The following is a 24,476-nucleotide window of genomic DNA, read 5'->3' as shown; positions in this document are numbered from 1 at the left end:
TCTTGAGTTCATTTCCTAAAGCAGTAAAGGTATTTCCTTTAATGGAGTCTGTACTTACGTTTGTCTAATGTAATCATGATTAAGAGCTTTTATGAAATAATCTGATTACCTTGAGTCTGTCAGAAAGAGCACTGAAGCAGTAATGTGATTCAAACTGAACGTACAGTAAAAAATATTTTGTAAAATATTTTCATATTGGTGATTCATTTCCATCTGGTGCAATTGTTTAGAGTGTACCAGCTCATTTCTTTGCATTTCTGTGCTTCTTCTGCAGATTATTGGCTAAGCTTGTATATAATTAAAATAAAGATAATGTAGAAATTTATGCTAAGAAATCCTTGTGAAGGAGTTGGTTATGGACTGCTAATAGCCTGTATTTGTTACCAATATCCGGGTTATTGCTCATAGCCCAGAGCTTTGATAAAAGTTTTAAGAGTTTTCAATATCATTTTCTTTCAGTTCTTTGTTCGGTTGGACCATATCAGAAAGTGCTTCACCCAGAAGGGAGGAGTATTTGTGTTGGAAGAGTACAGTAAGTAATGTATAAATATTAATTTACAAACTTGTTGTGTTTTTTATTCATTATTCATTGTAGGTACCTACAGCCTGATAGTTTTCTATTTTTATAGCCAGAAAATTACTTGAGTCAAATGAAACCTTATGAGATAATAATAATGTTTATATTTTTATTCCATGCAAATAATGTAGTTTAAATGAATTAATACAATAGTAGGCATAAATTTTTATTATATACGTAAATGAAGGAGGGGTGGAGATACATGTATGTTACAGTTTTTGAACTGTAGTGTAGGCATGCCTCTGCCAAGACAGTGATGGAGTGAATGTTTCTTTTATTTTGGGTCACCCTGCCTCAGTGGGAAATAGCCGATGTCTTAATAAAAAAATTATATACACTTATCATTGAATTTATTTGATTATTATGTACTCAAAATGTTATAGAGAAATCCAGTATTACAGACTTGAATTTACAAAAATTTGCACCTACAGATGGGCACATAGGAACTAATTAAATTTGTACAACTGCTGATATGCAGTATAAATATATGCCAGACATAACCAGCTTTGCACTATTGTTTTCTATAAAAGCAGCTTGTTTGTAAGTTAAAACAAGAGAAACATAACTCATTTGTAAGAGTAGTACCTGCTGCAAACTTATTACAGGAGAGTCCCACTTAGACAGCAGGTTAGGTTCTGGGCTACTGCTATAAGGTGAAAATCAGTGTAAAGTGAAACATAGCCTTTATTCAGTTTCAAATAAAAGCCTGATAACATGTTTACACTATCGTATATTAAGTGAGCAATAGAGCTAAGCCTTAAAAATGCATATACAGTACATACATTACTTACCTTAAAATATTTTCATCCTTAGCTTAAAGTGAGTGGTGAATATGTTATTGTAGGAAGTCTGAATAAATGAAGAATTTGTATAATGGAAAAAACCACTACATTAGCAAAATGCTGTAAAGCAAAAAGCTTTACAGCATGATAATAAAAAAGCTATGAGACAGGGATAACAACTGTGGTGAAAATTAAAATTTTTATTTCCGTGCAAAGCTTACAATGTGTGGTTTACATATTATAAAATATTAATTACAAAGAAGGCCACTAGCATGCCTAGGCATTTCGGGCAGACTAATCCTAATTCTTACTCTGTATTGACACAGGTTATGGAGCAGTATATTTTAATATACCTTATTGCATTCTGATATAAAAGTTAGGTAACTGAAGTGATTAATAGTGAGGTTGTACAAAACATATAACAATATTACAGTTAGTAAATTTAGTAATGGGAATGGTTTTGTCTTGGCATGATACACTGTTTCTGTTAAAGCTTCTATATTGGGAGGGTATCTTAGGCAAACATAGGACTAACTTAAGATTTATTATTAGGAGTTTTATGTTTACAGTCATTTGGGTGAATGTAAGTGTAAATTAGGGGGTATTACAGATAATGAGAGTAAGTCTGTTTTGTTTTGGATGTGTTCATAATACAAAAAAGAGAATAGGTGGTTTTCACATAGCTGATGATGGGGTATGTTAGGAAGATATGATGTTTTTTAATGGTAGTTTTGAAAATGGTGGTTGAGTCTGCAGTTCCAGAGTTTTCAGGCAGGGAGTTCCAGATTTTAGGCTCTTTTGTGTACATCAAATTTTTATAGAGATTTAGCTGTACATGAGAAATGTCATAGAGATCTTTGTGTCTGGTATTGTGTCTATGGGTCCTGTTGCAACTATCAAGAAAGTGTTTAGTTCAGGGTTAATATTAGAATTTATGGTTCTGTAAATGTAGGTTGCACAGTAGTAGGTGTGAATTTTTGTACAGTGAGTAAGTTTAGGTCTTTGAAGAGGGGGGGGGGGTGTTGTCTAACATTGGATTGCATGGTAATTCTTTCTGCAGCTTTTTGTTGGGTTATTATTGTCTTTACATGGATTGCTGCTGTTGATCCCCAGGCACAAATAAAATAAAATAAATAAAATAAAATAAAATATTTATTTCTTTGCTAAGGTTATGATGTGTGTCTACATATCATAGTATGATTGGAGCAAAGAAAGCCACTATCGTGCTGAGGCATTTCGGGCAGACTTACCCTAATACTTATAGACTACTTAAGTCTAGACAGGTGAAGAGTGGTAGAATACAAACAGTTAATATTCACTCCATTGTTAATATGAGGTAGTACAATTTATGATACAGTCAATCATACATTTTTAAGTTTGTAATTAAGTTCATTTACTCTAGGAGGTAGGTGAGGTAGAGATATGTAAGTAAATAGTACAGTATGAATAAGGCTGATTGTGGTACACAGTAATGTATCTTGGAGAGGATCCCAACTGTTTTGGATACTTTTTTGTTATGTGTTGGATATGGGTGTTGAATTTCAGATTGTTGTCAAGGTGCATACCCAGGAATTTGCTCACATTATGTTTAGTAATCAGAGTGTTGTCAATAATAATGTTCAGCTGGGCATCACCTGTTCTGCTCCCAAACATAATGTAGAAGGTTTTATCGGTATTAAGTGTAAGTTTATTAGCAGTCCTCCAGGTCGATATTTTTACTAGCTCTTCGTTAACTATGGTGTTGAGTGAGGCAAGATTAGGGTGGGAAATGACACAAGTTGTGTTGTCAGCAAAAAGAATAGGTCTTAGATGTTGTGATACATTAGAAAGATCATTAATGTATAAGAGGAAGAGCAGGGGACCAAGGACACTTTGCAGTGCTACTCCAGTATCCATTGGTCTTGTTGATGAGGTTGTGTCCTTAACAGAGGCATATTGATGTCAGTTAGTAAGGTAGAATTTGAAATATGTAAGTGCATGGCCTCTTATACAATAATGATCAAGTTTGTGGAGTAGGATGCTGTGGTCTGCTGTATAAAAGCTTTCCTTAGGTTGACAAAGAGTCCTAATGGATATTCATTTTTCAAGTGCTGTGTAAAGCAGGTCTAGCATTTTTACAATTGCGTCATTTGTGCTTTTGCTTTTCCTGAAGCCAAATTGACAGCGGTTGAGAATGCTTTGCACTGTTATAAAGGAATATAATCTCTTATGCATTGAGTTTCTCAAAGATTTTGGATAGCAACGGTAAGTTTGATATTGGCCTGTAGTTGTTTACATCTGTGGGGTCACCACCTTTTTGTATTGGTGTAACCCTTGCTGTCTTGAGTAGTGTCGGGAAAGTGCTGGGTTCTAGTGATTTGTTAAAGAGTAATGAAATAGTAGGCGAAAGAACATGAGTCACTCATTTGTACAAAGATAGTGGGACTTGAGCCAGATTTCCTGATTTATTTTTAAGCTACTTAATGATCATGATGACTTCTGTGGGCTCAATTGATGAAAGATAGAAGGAGGTTGGGAAATTCCCATCAAAGTAATCACTTGCTCAGGCATTGGTACCTGGGATTTTACTGGTGAGATTTATCCTATTGTGTATAAAACTAAACACCAGTTAAACTGTACTGGAGTATGTAATAGTGCTGGCTGTAAAGTATGTTGAACTTTCAGGTTAAACATACATGTATGGCAGCTCATTTAATCAGCAAAGATACCTCTAAATTTAAAATTAAATGTTATAGCATTAACATGCAATAAGCAAAGCTAAATAAAATCCCAGTTTTCCTAAAACATAAAATTGCAAAAGTCACTGTACCCTCATACAAATAATCAGTAACTAATAATAATGTTATACAGTATGCCATTTTTATTTCATGAGGTTTATGCAGGTAAGTTTACTTTAGGCAATGGCATTTAAAGAGTGTTGTGTACACACTGCATTTCAGGCTAAACTTGAGCTAAAATATATTCCAAAGGTGGTTTAACAGTACAGTAGGAAAATGTATACAGTGGTACCTTGGGATACGAATTTATTTCATTCGAGAAAGCTGTTCGAGTGCAGATACCGAACGAATTTGTTCCCATAAGGAATAATGTAAATTAGATTAATCTGTTTCAGACCCCCAAAAATACACTTACAAAAGCACTTACATAAATACACTTCCATAATTGTTCGAGTTTTGAGCTGTTCGTATCCCGAGTACCACTGTATATGGTTATGTATTTAAATTGGACCACAACAACTCAAACCAGAGAGGTAGAATGTATGATAATGTAACTTGTATTGGACCATCAATGATACATTTACATATGTACCTTATCTCGAGTGCAGCCGAGTTTGTGGTCATTGTTGGGGACATACTCCTGATACACCCAAACTTACATAAGTTGTTGTAGTACAGTAGGTAAGTTTTACTTCTGTGCATGGTACCCTGGTAATGGCTAGGGTGGCAGACATTGCCAGAGCAGTTTCTTAATGGTTGAGCTTGTAATGTTTGTTAATACAACATGAAACCTTTTCAAGTGTGAAATAAGCATGTAGAATTGTTGAAATAATTCACATATGTACCTTAGCTTAAGTGCAGTTGGGTTTGTGGTCTTTGTTGAGGTATATTCCTAATGCCAAATCTTATATAGGCTGCCATAGCATAGTGGGTAAGTGTTACTGAGGTGACAGGCAGTCTAGGTTCAAGTCATTTGTAGCTGAGGTTGTAATGTACATGTACATGTATATTTCATTTTATAGGCAAATCATGTGATCCTAACTAACAGTCAATGATTGTTTTGACAAACAAATAGGATGTAAGTTCATTACTGCTATTGGGAATTAAAAGATTACTGAAAAGTTATAGATGTTACGATGTGGATTAATAACATACTGGTTGAGGTTGGCACTCATCCAGGATTCCTGTAGGACTTAGGAGTGACAAGGTCACTGACATCACTCTTCCCCCTAACCGTGCCTGCAGGTGATCCAGTCTCCCTTACCCAAAATAAGACCCTGGCTTAGAACAGATAAACTGTTCTTATCTTAAGAAATTGTAGTGACATGATTACAAACAAACCATGGAATGGGTGAGGTTTTACAACTCTCTTGCCATAGGTTCAAACCCCACCCATTTTGTGATATGTTAAACTGTTTTTAGTTTGCTGTCTATTAAATTTACAGATAGTTATTTGTAAAAAATGGATACCAATATAACTACAGGCTGACCATCAGTAACTATGTTAACAATATCAGTGACCTCTGATTCAGATTGTATGGTTTGAAAACTTATCTAGAAATTATTCTAGAATATGTAAACTGTGATGAGTATAAATGTTACTGTAAGAGGTCAGTGGGAAGGTTACTAATAGGATAAACACTTTATATACAAGGCAATTCTGCTCACATAGTTTTTATAGCAATGTCGCATTGTAACACCGTGTTCCAAGCTACAGTACTACTGTACATATTTGGCCAGATACTATACAGTTCTTACTTGGTATACATTTATAGCTAATGTATACAGGAAGTGAGCCCATAGGTAACTGTGGTGAGATTGCGAGTTCCTTCAAGACGTGAAAGCTGAGTTACACATCTCCCCTTGAGGGAGGTTCCTTGATGCTGGTGAGGGGCTCTTGATCTTAGGAATTGGAACTGTGCTCCTCTTCCTTTGATTGAATTCCTGCAGGCACTGTATGATCCTTACTGGTTTAATGCTTCCTCCCATGACTATAAAATATGTATGAGTTGTACACCTTAGAACCATCTCTCTCTCACTAGTGTCACCTTGTAGAGATGTCAAACTACATTTAATTATCACTGTAGGCAAACTTTCACACTTAATTACACTACAAAGACCACAGGGCCACCATGACTCTCCATTCCTTTCTTCCTCCTTCCTTTCTTCCTTCCTTTCTTCCTCCTTCCTTTCTTCCTTCCTCTCTTCCTCCTTCCTCCCTTCATGTGCCACAATGTCTCAGTTGGGTATGCATTTTCTCAATTTACCTTTAAATTTACAACTTAAACTTCAAAAATTCCAACTTTTGACTTACCTATAAGTGACAAAATTCACACTCTTCTCTTAACAGTATTAACAATATTCATACTGAATTTAAATAAGAGTATCATTACATTTTTAAATCTTTTCACAAGATATATGACCCACCTTATATGTACAAAATATTCACTTAATAAACTGTAGGGTCACACAGTTACACTCTTATTATTCACATAGTATTTCCCTAGCATTTTACACAAGTTATCCAAATTAAATACATTATTATAAAATGTCTCACACAATGACAGGACAGTCGCATCCTGGACAACTGTGTCCCGGTCAAATGCGTGCCATTCATTGGCATCCCTGGACACTTGCATCTGTTTTTTTTTTTTTTTTTTTTCATCCTGGATGAGTGTGTCCCAATATATGTATATTTTATATTACATGTAATTTTTTATGCATAGGTTAGGATAGACTAGCATGCAGTATGCATTTTATTGATTAAAAAAATTAATATGTAAATCCAAACTTAAAAAGTATGCATGTCGTGGGCAACCCCTCATAAGAAACATGATTTGTCCTCATTTGCCTGCAATTACCTTAATTGATGAAACAGTTTCTTTTTCGAGTTGAGATAAGAGGCTTAGCATATATAACATGGAGTTTATTACCCAGTAATACAGTAGTTACATATAGTGGAACGCAAATGACCGGGATGCAAAAAAATGGATGTAAATGTCCAGGGACAGCAATGACTAGGATGCATTTGACTGGGATACAATCATCTGGGATGCAAATACCCTAGTACTGTCTCACACACCCTCCTCCTAAACTAAACAGATTCCCTCCTTAATGTAAATATAAATTATAGTTAAAACTGAATCGTCCATAAAATATATCAAATTTTCCACAGTTGCAATAACTGCAAAAATCAATTTGTACATCACACAATTAATACTATATTTAAACGATGTTAAATGCAGTAATGCTAACTAAATTTAAGTTAAACTAACATAGGTTGGTAAATAAGAGATTATATTGCTTTTAATTTTCGCAAAGTTAGGTGAGGCTGCTAAGGTAGTTCATAACTAGCTTTTCATTTCAGTACTAATGCTATTATAGTCACATTTTTAAAAACAGGTAGTGTGAATTTTCATTACAATGATTATGACTTGAAATAAAAACCATCCGACTGCCTTGAGTTCATTTTACACTGCTTCACCTCTCATCATTCACTGAAGGCTTACTAAGGAAGTATGCATTAGCATTTTTATCTCTCTCCTTGGAATGTATTTCACTGTACATAATGGAAGTCTATGGGAAGACATGACTCACTCTACAGAAATCTGCTGTATTTAATGTTTGTTTCAGAATGCAAACTCTTTGTTAGCAGGAATAGCCTTTAATGATGAAAAAAATATTAACAAATAGTAGTGAAGCAAACATAAACATAGGGGAGTACCTTCATACATTAACTATAATGTCAAAATACTGTAAAAAGGAAACATGTTATTATTATAACAATATTCTAAATAAAAATATTTATTTCAGATCCCAAAACTCGCCATGTCATACAACGGAAATACAAATCTGCAATGGTAAGTTGCATTAATGATTCCATGTTGTGAAGAAAATTATTTTTTTAATTTAAGTATACATATTTTAATTTAAAAATAATGTATCATTTACAGCTTTAAAGTAAGGAGCCCATGACAGTCAATCTTGGTACAATTCCAAAATGCTAGCCAATTTTATATGCTCTTTGACACACACTAAATTCGTTTTATATTTATTATTGCACTTACACCTTGCTGAATGCTGCTTTCAGTAACTGCTGCCACATTGCATTTTTGGTACTCTGACTACTCCATCTTTAGAATTTGTTTTCAAACTTTCATACTCCCACGAATGCTTTGTTAAACCTGAACCCGTCTGGGTTGGTCAGCATACCTGGTAATAGCATACCTCAGTTGAGTGAAAGTAAGGCCCCTTCTGGCTGGGTAGCCAGCAATTTATTTTTTTTTTTTTTAACAAATCAGCTGTCTCCCACCGAGGCAGGGTGACCCAAAAAGAAAGAAAATCCCCAAAAAGAAAATACTTTCATCATCATTCAACACTTTCACCTCACTCACACATAATCACTGTTTTTGCAGAGGTGCTCAGAACACAACAGCTTAGAAGTATATATGTATAAAGATACACAACATATCCCTCCAAACTGCTAATATCCCAAACCCCTCCTTTAAAGTGCAGGCATTGTACCTCCCATTTCCAGGACTCAAGTCCGGCTATATAAAAATAACCGGTTTCCCTGAATCCCTTCACTAAATATTACCCTGCTCACACTCCAACAGCTCGTCAGGTCCCAAATACCATTCATCTCCATTCACTCCTATCTAACATGCTTACTCACGCTTGCTGGAAGTCCAGGCCCCTCGCCCACAAAATCTCATTTACCCTCTCCCTCCAACCTTTTCAAGGATGACCCCTACCCCGCCTTCCTTCCTCTACAGATTTAAACGCTCTCCATGTCATTCTACTTTGATCCATTCTCTCTAAATGACCAAACCATCTCAACAACCCCTCTTCAGCCCTCTGACTAATATTTTTATTAACTCCACACCTTCTCCTAATTTCCACACTCCGAATTTTCTGCATAATATTTACACCACACATTGCCCTTAGACAGGACATCTCCACTGCCTCCAACCGTCTCCTTGCTGCAGCATTTACAACCCAAGCTTCACACCCATATAAGAGTGTTGGTACCACTTTACTTTCATACATTCCCTTCTTTGCCTCCATAGATAACGTTTTTTTGTCTCCATAAATACCTCAACGCACCACTTACCTTTTTTCCTTCATCAATTCTGTTATTAACCTCATCCTTCGTAAATTCATCTGCTGATACATCAACTCCCAAATATCTGAAAACATTCACTTCTTCCAATTTTTCTTTATCTAAATCATTTGATACCCTCATCACCTTACTCTTTTCTATGTTCACTTTCAACTTTCTACCTTTATGCACTCTCCCAAATTTTTCTTTAGAATCTCCCATAAGCACAGTATTATCAGCAAAAAGTAACTGTGTCAATTCCCACTTTTGTATTTGATTCCCCATAATTTAATCCCACCCCTCTCCCGAACACCCTAGCATTTACTTTTTTTACAACCCCATCTATAAATATATTAACCCGTAAACGGTCCAAGCAGATCTACGTTCACATGTGTAGTGCTACAAAAGTAGATCTACGTTTTTTTACATATTTTCAAATATAAAAAAAAAAGTAGATCAAAGTTTTTTACACATTTTCAAATGTAAAAAAACAAAAAGAAGATCTACTTTTTTTACATACTTTCAAATGTTGAAAAAACGTATATATACGTTTGGACCGTTTACGGGTTAAACAACCATGGTGACATTACACATCCCTGTCTAAGACCTACTTTTACTGGGAAGTATTCTCCCTCTCTTCTACACACCCTAACTTGAGCCTCACTATCCTCATAAAATTTCTTTACAGCATTTAGTAACTTACCACCTATTCCATATATTTGCAACATCTGCCACATTGCTCCCCTATTCACTCTATCATATGCCTTTTCTAAATCCATAAATGCAATAAAAACTTCCCTACCTTTATCTAAATACTGTTCGCATACTGTATATGCTTCAATGTAAACGCTTGATCTACACATCCCCTACCTACTCTAAAACCTCCTTGCTCATCTGCAATTCTATATTCTGTCTTACCTCTAATTTTTTTCAATAATAACCCTACCATACACTTTTCCTGGTATACTCAGTCAACTAGTTCCTCTATAATTTTTACAGTCTCTTTTGTCCCCCTTCCCTTTATATAAAGGAACTATACATGCTCTCTGCCAATCCCTAGGTACCTTCCCCTCTTTCATACATTTATTAAACAAAAATACCCCTGTATCCCCCCTGCTTTTAACATTTCTGTCATGATCCCATCAGTTCCAGCTGCTACCCCCTTTCATTCTACATAATGCCTCATGCACCTCCCCCACACTCACATCCTGCTCTTCTTCACTCTTAAAAGATGGTATACCTCCCTGGCCAATGCATGAAATTACCGCCTCCCTTTCTTCGTCGACATTTAAAAGTTCGTCAAAATATTCCCGCCATCTACCCAATACCTCCATCTCCCCATCTACTAACTCCCCTACTCTGTTTTTAACTGGCATATCCATTCATTCCCTAGGCTTTCTTAACTTGTTTAACTCACTCCAAATTTTTTTCTTATTTTCATTAAAATTTCTTGACAGTGCCTCTCCCACTCTATCATCTGCTCTCCTTTTGCACTCTCTCACCACTCTCTTCGCCTTTCTTTTACTCTCCATATACTCTGCTCTTCTTATAACACTTCTGCTTTGCAAAAACCTCTCATAAGCTACCTTTTTCTCTTTTATCACACCCTTTACTTCATCATTCCACCAATCACTTCTCTTTCCTCCTGCACCCACCCTCCTATAACCACAAACTTTTGCCCCGCATTCTAATACTGCATTTTTAAATTATTCCAACCCTTTTCAACCCCCCCGTACTACTCATACTTGCACTAGCCCACCTTTCTGCCAATAGTTGCTTATATCTCACCCAAACTTCCTCCTCCCTTAGTTTATACACTTTCACCTCTCTCTTATTTGTTGTTGCCATTTTCCTCTTGTCCCATCTACCTCTTACTCTAACTGTAGCTACAACTAAATAATGATCCGATATATCAGTTGCCCCTCTATAAACATGTACATCCTGGAGCCTACCCATCAACCTTTTATCCACCAATACATAATCTAACAAACTACTTTCATTACTTGCTATATCATACCTTGTATATTTAATTATCCTCTTTTTCATGAAATATGTAATACTTATTACCAAACCTCTTTCTACACATAGCTCAATTAAAGGCTCCCCATTTTCATTTACCCCTGGTACTCCAAATTTACCTACTACTTCCTCCACAACATTTTTACCCACTTTAGCATTGAAATCCCCAACCACAATACTCTCACACTTGGTTCAAAACTCCCCACGCATTCACTCAACATTTCCCAAAAATCTCTCTTTCTCCGCTACATTTCTCTCTTCTCCAGGTTCATATATGCTTACTATAACCCACTTTTCACATTCAACCTTTATTTTACTCCACATAATCCTTGAATTAATACATTTATAGTCCCTCTTTTCCTGCCATAGCTTATCCTTCAACATTATTGCTACTCCTTCTTTAGCTCTAACTCTGTTTGAAACCCCTGACCTAATTAAAAGATCAAAACACAATTCACAAACACAGATAGCTTGTAGGAGAGAAGTGGAACTGAACACGTATTCACGAAACTGGGATAGTGGTGTTGGAGTGTGGGAGGGCAGGGGATGGCGGGAGGTCTTCCCCGCTGACCCACAACAAGGTAGCTGCTTGAGGTAGGGAATGGCCACCACCACTTCAAATTCAAATTCATTTATTTCTTTTCAAGTTTACAATGATATTAGATTGACATGTTGTAGGGAGTTGTATTTACATAGATAGTTTACAGTGTATATTTACAATAATGATTTGCAGTACAAAGAGAGCCACTATCATGCTTTGGCATTACGGGCAGTCTAAATTTAATGGTTTACAGACTACTTAGTACTAGACAAATAGATTGTAGTTTGTTAAAGTTGTACATCTTTGTGTATATATAACAAATAGTAAATTGACTCAAATTGCAATATGGGAACATTACAATAGGAGAAGTTGGAAGTAGTAGGTTGTGTACCTACCTGCTATCATCCCTTACCCATTATCCAGATTCCATAATATGGGGGATAACTCCTACTTATTGTTTATTTGCTAGTGTGTGCATGTGCTGATGTCTGGCACATCACTCTGGTATCCACTAAGATAAATATCATAAAAGCTAGCCTGATGTTATTAACATGAAGATTAATTTCACAAAACTGTCTGAAAGATGAAAGCCTTTGGCCACTTGTTCATTGGTACAAATGCTCCATCACTAAAGTAGAACATAAGTTGGACTGATTTGAAAGGTTTTTAGGTTTTGGGGAAGAAACCACGGCAGACTAATGAAGAGTTTTAAAAAAAAGTTGGTAAAAATTTTAACTTAAAGATAGTGTGGAAGCCCAGGTAAGAAGAGAGGGTGTAAATCCTAATATTTTGAACTGAAGACCCAATAAAACCTCAAGTTTCCATCTTAGGGATGATCCTCAAAGAAAAATCTGAGGAAATTCATCTACAGTAGAACTGTCATACAGTTGTACTGCAGTGCTCACTGCTTTTGAAGCTAGGCTGCTTAAATTCCACCATTTGCAGATTAGCATTTTAAAAAATGTAGTGGTAGGTTCTTCATCATTGTAACCAGCTATTCCATATTCTGAAACTAATCTTTCTCAGCTGATTTGCTAAGGGTTAATTTTCACTGTTCACAAACTACCATGCATAACTGTAACCATGGCCTTTCCAGTTTTTTAACACACTAGCAGTCTCCTATGAAGGTAAGGTGACTAAGAAGAAGAAAACATTCACCATTATTCATTCATTTGCTATCTTGCCAGAATGTGCTGACACCACAGTTCAGATGACCCTCCAAACGACAGTGTCCTTATCCCTCCTTTAAAGTGCAGATACTGTACTTCCCACCTCCAGGACTCAAAGTCTGGCTGACCAGTTTCATTCAAACCCTTCATAAATGTTATATAATTCATACTCAAACACACATCAAACCATGAAAATCACTTGTCTTTTCTCTATCACTTCTAACCTGCTCTCATAAATCTGCTGAATGTTTTAAATACCCAAACCATGTAAGCAACATTTCCTCAGTTTTCTGAATCATACTTTTGGTAACCCTATACTATACCATCTTCTAATCTCCATGCACAAAATTCTCAGCATAATATTCACACCACATATTACTTGCCACAAACATGACATCCCCACTGCCTCTAGCTACTTTCTCACTGCATTATTTAACCCTTTGACTGTTTCGGTCATATATATACGTCTTATGAGGTACCGTGTTTCACGTATGTATACTCATAAATTCTAGCGGCTTCAGATCAAGCAGGAGAAAACTGGTAGGCCCACATGTGAGAGAATGGGTCTGTGTGGTCAGTGTGCACCATATAAAAAAATCCTGCAGCACGCAGTGCATAATGAGAAAAAAAAAGACTTTTTTTTTAATTAAAATGCTGACTTTGTGGTCTATTTTCATATAGTATTTATGGTTGTATTCTCGTTTTCTTGGTCTCATTTGATAGAATTGAAAACATATTATAGAAATAGATTTGATTTTGATTGGTTTTACTATAAAAAGAACCTGGAAATGGAGCTCAAAGGAGGGGAAATGTTTGATTTTTGCCGATGTTCAAAAGTAAACAAATGATGTCATTGTCCAATAAATGTCCAACTAGCCATTCTAATATGCAGTCGTGAATAGGTTGACATTATTTGTACAATTATTACAGTATTGCAGTAGTCTGCATAACAGTAAATCTTCTATTTTTTGTTTGAATAAAAATTCAAAATAGAAAGCAAGAGTAATATCAGAGGGGCCTGGAGACATGACTGATGAACAAAGAAAATGTTATTTTAGAGCCAGGAATGTCTGCATTGTTCATTTTGGACCTTATTTTGAAATTGTCATATTTTTTAATTTTCATGAAATTGGCCAAATTGCAAATTTCTGACCACGTTATTGGGTAGTTGAAATCGGTAAATGGGCAGTTTCTTGTACTCAGTCGATAGAAAAAATGGAGTTCTAAAGAAATACTTATGAGTTTGGTCGACTGGAACAATGGAATTAGCCGAAAATAGGCTCAAAGTGGGCGAAATCGCCATTTTGTAAATATCGCCTAGGTTGCTAACTTTGCGAGAACGTAATTCCGTCAGTTTTCCATCAAATTTCGGGGTTTTTTTGGTGTCATTACAATCGGGAAAAGATTCTCTTATCATTTCATAATATTTTTTTTTTTTTTTTTTTTTTGCGGCACCAGGAGACACCTCAGGATTGGGGGTTGCTACAGTCAAGGGGTTAAGGCCCATGCCTCACACCCACATAAAAGTGTTGGCATCACTATACTGGTACTGTTTTCTTTATGCCTTCATAGATAAATTTCTATCATTTCACATATGCCTCAACACATCAGCAACCATTTTCCTCCTTTCTGTTCTGTAGTTCACTCAATCTTTTATAAAAACATCTGCTGACATCTCCACTCCTAAATATCTAAATATATATTTGCTCTGTATAGTATCATTTGTATGCTTTTAAATAAGTTTATTTTTTATTGTTGGAGCAATGTGAATAGTATGCTTATTACTCATGAGTCAGGCTAAGCCCCATTAGATCTAGCCAGCAACTGGATTTGTAACCATTATTGGTTAAGAGGACCTTGACAGGTTATGGGTTTCCCCATTTATTGTAGTTCTATGGCTCACAAAATCATAATGACACAATTGCAAACAAACCATACCACAGGCAGGGCTTGAACCTGCAGTAGAGAGTCGTAAAACTCCAGACCAACTGGCTTATTGTAGCCAGCTGGCCCAGTGGCTAACATGTCGGTCTGGAGTTTTACGACTCTCTACCGCAGGTTCAAGCCCCACCCATGGTATGGTGTATTGTAGTTCTAATTGTTATGTGGGAATGCGAGTATTGGAGGTCCCTGGAAACTATTAGTTTTAAGTGTTTGTATTTAAGTTTGTCCTCCTAAGAATTGCTGATATTTCATTTTAGTTCAAGACTGTCATATGTATGATGTTGACACCAGAATGAAAACATGATTACTTGCCAATGTATTTTACAGTCTGCTTAGAGGGTCCCTGTTTTCTGTTTGTACAGTGGACCCCCGGTTAACGATATTTTTTCACTCCAGAAGTATGTTCAGGTGCCAGTACTGACCGAATTTGTTCCCATAAGAAATATTGTGAAGTAGATTAGTCCATTTCAGACCCCCAAACATACACGTACAAACGCACTTACATAAATACACTTACATAATTGGTCACATTCGGAGGTAATCGTTATGCGGGGGTCCACTGTACTTCAAAAAGTTATATTGCCTTTATGAATTATGGCATTTATTGGTACTGTGGTTTGTTATATACTGTAATTAGTTTAATTTTTCTAATAGACAACAGTCTAACTTAAGCTGACCTATATAATGTATATCAAGAAATTTGCTTGAAAAAGTATTTATGTAAGAAATGAATATTGGCTTTAAGAGGACAAGTTAAAGATTTAATATGACATCAAGCAAGCCACAGTAGGCTAGCTACTTAATATGTAACATAAATTAACAGATGCCATTTTTTTTAGTTAAATTCAAGTGCCAGATCATTAGGTTGTGCATGGTAACTTAATAATTGTTCACCTTGATTGGTGAATATACTGTACACATTTCTAGAGAGCACTGCTGGGTGTTCCTAACATTATTCACCACTTATTACACTAATTCAAAAGTTTTCCACAGGCAGACCAGATTTGCTATGCAGTACTGTGTGTGTTCTCGTACATGGCTGCAGGCAGTGAACAGAAGAAAATGGAAGTGGCCCAAGAACATGCTAAACTTGCTGCAGCTGCTGCTGCTGCTGCTGCTGCTGCTGCCTCAGCTGCTGCCTCTCATAGGAGGCAGTGAACAAAGAAGCCAAGAGTGTGATTCATATGCAGCTTCATATATGTATGAACAAGTGTTTTCATTGAGAGTAAATAAAAGTTTCCATGATCAGATAATACAAGTTACTGAAATTTACTACATAGTTCTCAAAACCTTCAGGAAGAGGTTAGATATATTTACACATAAAAATTTTGCAGTTGGTGAATATTACATGTTCCATTGAAAAAAGTAGAGGTACACACGTATATTTCATTTATAATCATGATCAAAATGCAATAACAATTATAGTACTGTAGCTTTAAAATTGCAATGTATAATGGTAAATATTAAACTTATCAGGAATCAAATTCTTAACATTTTTATGATGAATAATTAAACTATTACTCGTGATTATTTAAATTAACATTCCAGTTTGTCTCAGTTAAATTAATTAATAGGATTGTATTCCTGATAAAGCTTATTTGGAAATATTTTACAGCTTTTTTCATTTGAATATCTTGAAATAAATGCAGTCAGTCATACTAAAGAAATTCATATAAAGGATAATTTACAAGCAGTGCATGAGTCATAATTATAAAGAAATTTATAATAACACAAGCGCTCATAAAATATAATTGTTTAAGAAAAAAATACTTTAAAGCTTTACCGTTAGTGAACCGAGGATAAATATCAAAACTAAAAATTTTTGGATAGATTTATTGTACATTTTCAAAGAACTCCAGTGCATCTCTTCAATAAACAAACCAAAGAATTAGCCTACAAACTGCAACTATGATACTACAGGTCAGCCATCACTAATCCAGCATCATTGGGACCTGTAGTGTGCCAGATTAGTGAGTTTGCCAGATTACAGAATGGTTAGGTAAGAATACACTTAATTAATCTATCAATAGAGACTCTGCTACATCTTCCTCATTTTCATCACTGCTTTCTCCTCTACTGGCTTCCTGCTGTGGATTTACAACCATCTGGACAATTTCTGAGTCAGTATAATGATGAAATTTGAAATTATTCTAGCCAAAATTAGTGCCTGATTACTGATGGAACCGGACAACTGATTGCTGGATTAGTGATGGCTGACCTGTAGTAATTTTAAACCCAACTGTATCATTTTAATGTTAGAGATTGTATGTGAAGTCTGTAAAAAAAAAAAAATATTTTGATAAACACTGGTAGTGCACTGGTGCTGTAAAACTAGCATGTAGTAATTTTAGTATACTTAATAATTTTTACAATGGATGTTGTAAATGTTTTGAAAATTATGTGTAAACTATTGTACATTGTGTAGATAATTTGCATACTGTTACTGTAAGTAAATATGTCTTGCGTGCAAGCCTATAAATGTGTACGTGTTTTGTTATTTGAGTTCGTAAGGTGTGTAACTAGAAATCAGTGCCTACCACACAGATATCTATATCTTAGATGTAGACTAGTTTAGTGAAAGGTTGAATGATACTTCTTTTACCTAGATTAGGTTTGTAGGTACTGTATATGATCCTATTAAATTTTTTATAAATACAATATATGGAGTTTGAAGATAAAAAACATAATTTTTTACAGTGGGATATGAATAAATGTGAAGTAAATAATATTGCAATTCAGTAGCTAATACTTTGTATAATATTTCTTAAACAATTCTTCTACATAAAGTTGGCAATATTAACTCTTAGGTCTTTAATTTCTCTCTTTGTATGTGTTTATGTAAAGTCTTACTCATAGGTTACAAACAGCGTTATTCTAGGTGAACATATTCTTCAGTAGTGCAAGACTTACTTGAAGCAAGATATTTAGCAAAATTATAAGCTAGAGGTTTTAAATTTAAAATTACAGTACATCATCAGTTATCAAGAAAAAGGCGAGTCAAATTTTTAAAAACATTGAATAATCACATTAATTTTTTTTTAGTCCCCGTTGGTTGCACATCCCTTTTTCATGTGTTGAAGTGTCTGTACGAAAGAGAAAGTCGATAATTTTGGCTGCTGATAATCCATGCTTTACTGTACTTGGTTAGTAATTGTGGAGGTAATATTTCCATCAGGTGCTTCAAACATGTTGCAAAAGAATTTAATTGAGCTTTCTATTAATTATGGCAAATATTTTACGAGCATTTGTTGAAGTTTACAATACTGTGTATTTATGTATGTGCATTAGATAAATACTGAGTTACAATTGTATACACAAAATTTATTTGTTGATGCAATAATACATGAAAAGATAATTACAATATATTTTATGTCATCCAAATCATAATGTTCTCCAAGTGCTGCATGTATCAGTTAATACATAAAGGAATTTATTTATACAATGTTTTATACACACTATTTTTGTATTTATAAGTACTTTGTAACAATTTTGTTATGTTGATGTCCAGACCTTTACTATTTTACATTTAACCCAAGAGGAAGGTGCATAAGTGCAACTTAGCTGTGTCATACTGTGTAGTACTAGAGTACCTAGTACTTGTGTACTATTTTGTATGAAGGGTCATAAAAGGAGGAGCATTTGTGTGTATGACTTACTTGTTTTTTGCCTGTATTATCCTGTATGATGGTTCATCAAAAGAGGAGAGTTCGTATCTATCCCCTGTTGCCTGTTCGTTTCTCTACTATCCTGTATGATATCTCATCAGAAGAGGGTTCATATCTATCCCATACCTGTTCACTTCTTACTATCCTGTATGATGGTTCATCAGAGGAGGAGGACTTGTAAGTACATGTATTACCTATCTGCTCACATCTGTACTTTCCTATATGATGGTTTATCAAAAATGCTACCATCACTTCCTATTAGTTTTCCCTCCTGGGCTACATTAATCATTCTTAGGGCATGGTATATATACAGCCCCACTTTTGCACTTTTCAAGGTATAACAACTTTTATTATTTTGCTAAGGGTTAGTATGTAATAATAGTAAAGTTTTCATTTTATTCTAAATTTCATGGTCATGTTCTAAGTACAGTAACTGATTGCTCTCATAGACAATAATTGTTTTCATAGACTATATTTTTATCAGTGTATAATTATTGTTCTTTCTGTTACTCTTACTATACACAATACCTGCTTTTGCCAAAGAATTACATAGCAAAATTAATTAGGTTCAACTGCATATTATATAAACTATGTGTGCACATCATGTTTCCTCTGCAGCCAAGTGGCTGTATATTCTTACATTACTTTTAATTTGTAAAATATATTTTAAAATATACAATATTTTTCATGTACATTTATGAGAAAATTAAATAATATTCAGCAACTGATAAATTATTTTTTTATTCTTTGTTTCTGTAATATATTTTAGTTTCCGTGTTATTCATTTTGAAGAATTTATGTAAAATGATGTTGAGACTTATGTCAGCTGTCCGTTATGCCAGAAATTATGCCCTTTGTCAGGTACTAGCTAATCATAGTGTAAATGCATGCTGCATCAGTGGTGCTTGAAAATTATGATATAGTATTTTACCACATCTGAAACATCAGTACAGTATTGTATACAGAAACATGAAATAGTGATAACACTGCAGGATGCATGGAAAGCTTCTAAATTATTATTGCATATGTATTAAACTGTACACAGTACATGTTTTGTAAAAAACTACTCCATGTATTTCATTATTGGTATTTTAGCATTCATTAGAAAATATACTTGTCTGAAAACTGATTACGTATATGCAAATCTTTATTCATAATCATTTTAAACTTGCCCGAACACTGAAATATTTTGTTTACAGGAATGAAAATTTGTGTTCCTCTAATACAAAAGAGGTAAACATGGACTCTTCTCGCATCAGCCAATTTATTATTGAGATCTGTTTTAGTGGCATGAGTGTGGAATTTAGTAATATTTTCAGAATTCAGAAACAATGTTATTTTTCATGTAACTATGTGCCTTTAATAATATAAAAAATAGTTATTTTTTCCCTTAACTGGATAAATCTTTTAAGCTTTTGATATGGGCAGGCAACATCTAATATTATTTTCCTGATCAGATCATTATTTCTCAAGATGATGTAATCTGTCTGTTTCCTGACAGACAGAGATGAAGGTGCTTTACTAGTAATTAAACTGTTTCCTTGTTCTATTGGGTTCAGTCTTTTCCAGGAATATACGGAATAATCGTTCTTTTATTACAGTAGGTGACTTAGCAGTTTTATGCATTCTTTATAACATAAAAAGATCCTAAACCTATCCTAATCTAGCCTACCCTTATCTAACCTAATCTTTCCAGAAATATAATTATAATCCTCATCCTATTAAGTGAGATAGCAGTCTTCATGTGGTCTTCAAGTGTTACAGATTTAAATGTCTTGTTTTCCTGTATTATTATTATATGCATCTGTTAAAGAATTCAAGATTGTCATGTATCTAAAATTATGATGCAATAAATAACTGCTGTAGTTCTTTCAATATCTTGACTATACCATTTTCAACATGTAGAATTTTTGTAATTTCTTATCCAAGAGATGAGTGGTTAAATTTATTCCTTAAATATGCAAATCATGTGATTTCCAAGTCGTGCAGAGAAACTCTCTACATGATTTACACAGTATATAAAAATAGTCCTAATGGTGTTTGTGGCCATGTCTACACAACATATTGTTCCTTGTAAAAGAAATAAAGTTGCTATATTCAGATTGATACAGTTTTAAAATTTATAAATTTCCTGAAAAAAAAAAAATCACGTATTTTATCTCTCAAACAAGAATGTCACATAATATACTTGTACAGTATATTACAGTCTTTGATAAGAATAATGCACTTGCACTACATTCATCTTAAAAGTAGAATCTCGTAACATTGTACACAGAACTCTTCATGATAATTGTATTCAAGTTTACCAAGGTAGTCTACAGTATAGCATCCAACTACGTACATAAAATATTCCAGCTAACCAGGAGCTTAGTAATATAATAAACTCTGTATTCATCAACAGTTAATCAAGGCACTCCAATACAGCAAAAATTAAAGAATTACCGTCAGCTTTCTTAGAAAATTTCTCTATACGGTACATTTATTGTAAATTCAACTAATAAAACGTATCCAAAATTTAAAAGCACATGGGAAGGCCCTCATAATACATGCTGTTCAATTTTCAATGCACTTCTTCAACTGCATTTAAAAAAATTTACTATGTAGAATAACTTTGTATGCTTACCATAGCCATCAGTTTTCAAATATAATTATTCTTGACATACATGTCAAGACACATGTTAATTTCTAAGTAAATTCTTCATCTTGGTATCAGATTTAAAGTAAGACTGGATATTAACACTGCATTGAATAATACATATTTAATGTCTTCATTAATAGCTAATCCCTAAACATTTAGAAACACGTTTCCTATTAGATCACTACAAAATTATGTGCCGTGTTGACTTCTCTGATATATCATCATTGAAAAGTGTAGTAAAACCCTCAGGATACAAACCTTGATGTTTGATTTGATGACATTCAAGTTCTTATATTGGAAACTCATTTCCTGTTAAACCTCCTGAGCCAGAGGTGTTCTTAAGTAACTTAACCCCTTTAGTGAATAACTGAAGCAGTTCTCTTCAAAAACCAGGTGTATCAGGGCACAATTCAACCCTATTATCATCTCAAAGTTCTTACCAACTCCTTTTACATTTTGTTGAAATGACTTGTGTGATACTTGGACATGAAGTTGGTTTATACCCCTATCACTTTGATTAATGGAGAGGCTGTCCTTCTATAGATCTTTAATGGTATCTTGATAAATACATTTGCAGTGCTTTTCCTGAACGCTAACTTCTTGATATGGCCATCTTTTCCAATCTAGAGGATGTATATGACACTTTATCCACAGTTCATGCTTTTGACATAAGCGGCCTCCTCTTTTAATGCTTAAGTTTTTTTTTGACTTGAGACATTTTTTCAGGATCATAGAAGTCTTTCTCAAAACTTTATTAATGCTGAAGGGATGTACAATTCAGGATATTTTGACAATGGTAGTGAAGCATTTCCTTTAATAAATGCTCTGAACTGTGTATATGGGGGACCAGGTATTAGCCTGCTTTTACAGCTACTCTTTCTGGACTTTATTGTCAAGAACTTTATGAGTTTGGGGGTCTCTTGGTCATTCCTGGTTGAAAGTTTGTATCCAGAGTTTTTATGTCCATTCATTATGGAATTACCAAGATGCTTGTTGTGTCTATCATCTTTATTTTCACTGCCTTCAGGATTCTATTGATGAATTATCTCTGATGATAATAAAGTTAATACCTTTGACCATAGTCCCTCTTTATGTCCCTTCAAACTATCCTTCCAGACCCTTTGTGGAATCGCTTTGTCTACCATACCTTTCTTTTGTTTCTGTCTTTTATGTTTTTTTCTCTCGTCTTTGGAAGCCTTTGTGGTTCAAGTCTGCCATTGACTCTTTGCATTACCAAAGCCTTGCATCTTTGCCATGGACTCCCTCTTGCCCTTCAGCATTTCTTAGGGCATTGCCATGCTACTGTTGTGAACACAAATGACTTCAAATCCTCTGCTGTATGGGATATCCAAATCAAATCATAGAATGGGTGGGACTTGAGTCTATCATTATCAATAAAACAAGACCTGGCTGTTTTTGTACTTTCATTTTATGATCTTATTGATGAATAAATCACACGATAAGTGTCGTTTAACATGCTAAAGTTGACCATGATACCATTGTGCAACTTAGACATGATTAGGAACAGTTATTTGTGTATCAAGACTAGGGCCATAAAAATTGTACAGTTAAACCTTGTTTAATGATTGATTGAAAATCCAGCCTGTACAACTACATATATTAATTATTCAGTGATAAAATTATCCATATTTTTAAAGGATATGAATTTCATTGGGATTTGAAAAACCTTAAGTAGAAACATCACTTCTATTTTCATGGGAAATACTAAACCTGAAGGAATTATACAATTCCCTTGGGAATAAGGTATACGTGGAGGGTATTTCGGGGGTCAACACCTCCGTGGTCTGGTTCATGACCAGACGATCAGGTCTGGACTAAAAATCCTTCCAAAACATTAAGGTGCCCCTTTTCCATTGAAAGGAAGAACAGGAAGAGCTTATAACCTTTTTATGGTTTGTATCCCAAGTGTTTTATCTTATTCACTATTAGCACAATGTTTAACCCTTTGAGAACTTAATTTATTATTGCTGTGTTTTTAAATTGGGTGCCTCCAAAAAATGCAGTACTGTATTAGAAATGCTGAGCTTGATCAGAGTTGAATAATATCTGGCAAGTCTGTAGATTCAGTCAATAGCTCATATCTAAATTCAAAACTTTGTGCAAGAGCATTTGTAAAGATGTTGGCATCTCTATTAAAATTATGATACTAGCTATTTTCTATTTCACCTGAAATATTCTATATTATACCATCAGCAAATACTGTAAAAGTTAAGGCCCTCAAAAGATCATTTTAAGGCTTTAATATAGCCCTCAAAAGATCATTTCAATAATGCTCAGCTAAATTAACCAAGTCTGAGGATCTTTTTCATATTCTGTACTGTGGAAGGAAATATCAATAAAGCCATATATTCATAAAGTCTCAATCATTTATTACCTCATGTTTACTACAGCAATGATTTCTTGGCACGGCAAAATATATTGGCAAGTTTCCTCACACACCTGCTGCTCCTGTTCACCTGAGAGAGTTATTTAACTCTCTTGTGTCTTTTCCTAGTGAAAGGTTACTAGTACATAAATCTGTAAGAAACTCTGATCCTGCTAGACATATTCAAGTGTATAAAGGAATCTGTACACAGTAATATTAATCAGACATCAATGCAATAGAAAACATAGGAAAAGATGATGAAATTTATCTCTTGTATCATGAATCTCTCCCATGGAGATAGATTACGAGCACTGAATTTCCACTCTTTTGAAAGGCATAGACTAGGAAATTGGGCCTGTGCTCAAGTTCCCTGAATTGAGCCTGAGATCCTTCCATCCTTTCCCCCTCTCCCCCATCACAGGCGCTGTATAATTCCTACGAGTTTAGTGCACCCCATGATAATAATGAAAGGCGTAGAATGAGGGTGCATACAACTAAGGTGTACAAATGGAAAATATACTGTCAACGTGGTTCTAAAAATAAGACAAATCTAGACAATGAATTCAAATCTGTTTAATTCAGATTTAGAAAGGATATAGAGAAGTACAGTAAAGTGAATATGGCATTATTAAAATAAACAATTTGCTTTCCAGTATCTTTGAAAACAGGTTAGACATGGTTCTACATAACCTTAAATTGTCACTTGATTTTCACTTCCAAGTTATATTTTTTGCTATATTTCATTTCTTAATTATTTCTACAATCATTGTTCCATCATTACCTCCATGTTTGCTTCCTAATACTCTTCAAAGTTAAGTTTCATTATAGCATTAATATCTAAAATTCAATCAAGAGGACACCATTTGTGGAGCAGTATACCAGAATTATAAAAACAAAAAAAATGTATGACCCTTGTAGGTTTAGTGCTTCTTTTTTT

The 24,476-nt window shown here is 34.5% G+C and overlaps 1 protein-coding gene across 18 annotated transcripts in view; it reads left to right on the top strand.

Annotated features, from left to right (window-relative positions):
• Positions 1 to 23,530, top strand: part of Rab3-GEF (Rab3 GDP-GTP exchange factor) — a 277,389-nt gene extending 253,859 nt beyond the window's left edge. For all 18 annotated transcript variants that reach the window (XM_070092001.1, XM_070092000.1, XM_070092004.1 and 15 more), the window contains 3 exons: positions 460 to 532; positions 7,890 to 7,936; positions 15,844 to 23,530. In XM_070092001.1, the coding sequence (XP_069948102.1) occupies positions 460 to 532; positions 7,890 to 7,936; positions 15,844 to 16,008 (285 nt within the window). In that variant the 3' untranslated portion in view covers positions 16,009 to 23,530. The remainder of the gene's footprint in view (positions 1 to 459; positions 533 to 7,889; positions 7,937 to 15,843) is intronic.
• Positions 23,531 to 24,476: the final 946 nt, after the last annotated feature.

The sequence above is a fragment of the Cherax quadricarinatus genome, chromosome 38 (genome assembly GCF_038502225.1).
Source record: "Cherax quadricarinatus isolate ZL_2023a chromosome 38, ASM3850222v1, whole genome shotgun sequence".
Taxonomy (NCBI): Eukaryota; Metazoa; Arthropoda; class Malacostraca; order Decapoda; family Parastacidae; genus Cherax; species Cherax quadricarinatus.
Note: the sequence above shows the minus strand (reverse complement) of the source record. Positions and strands in the feature narration are given on the sequence as shown.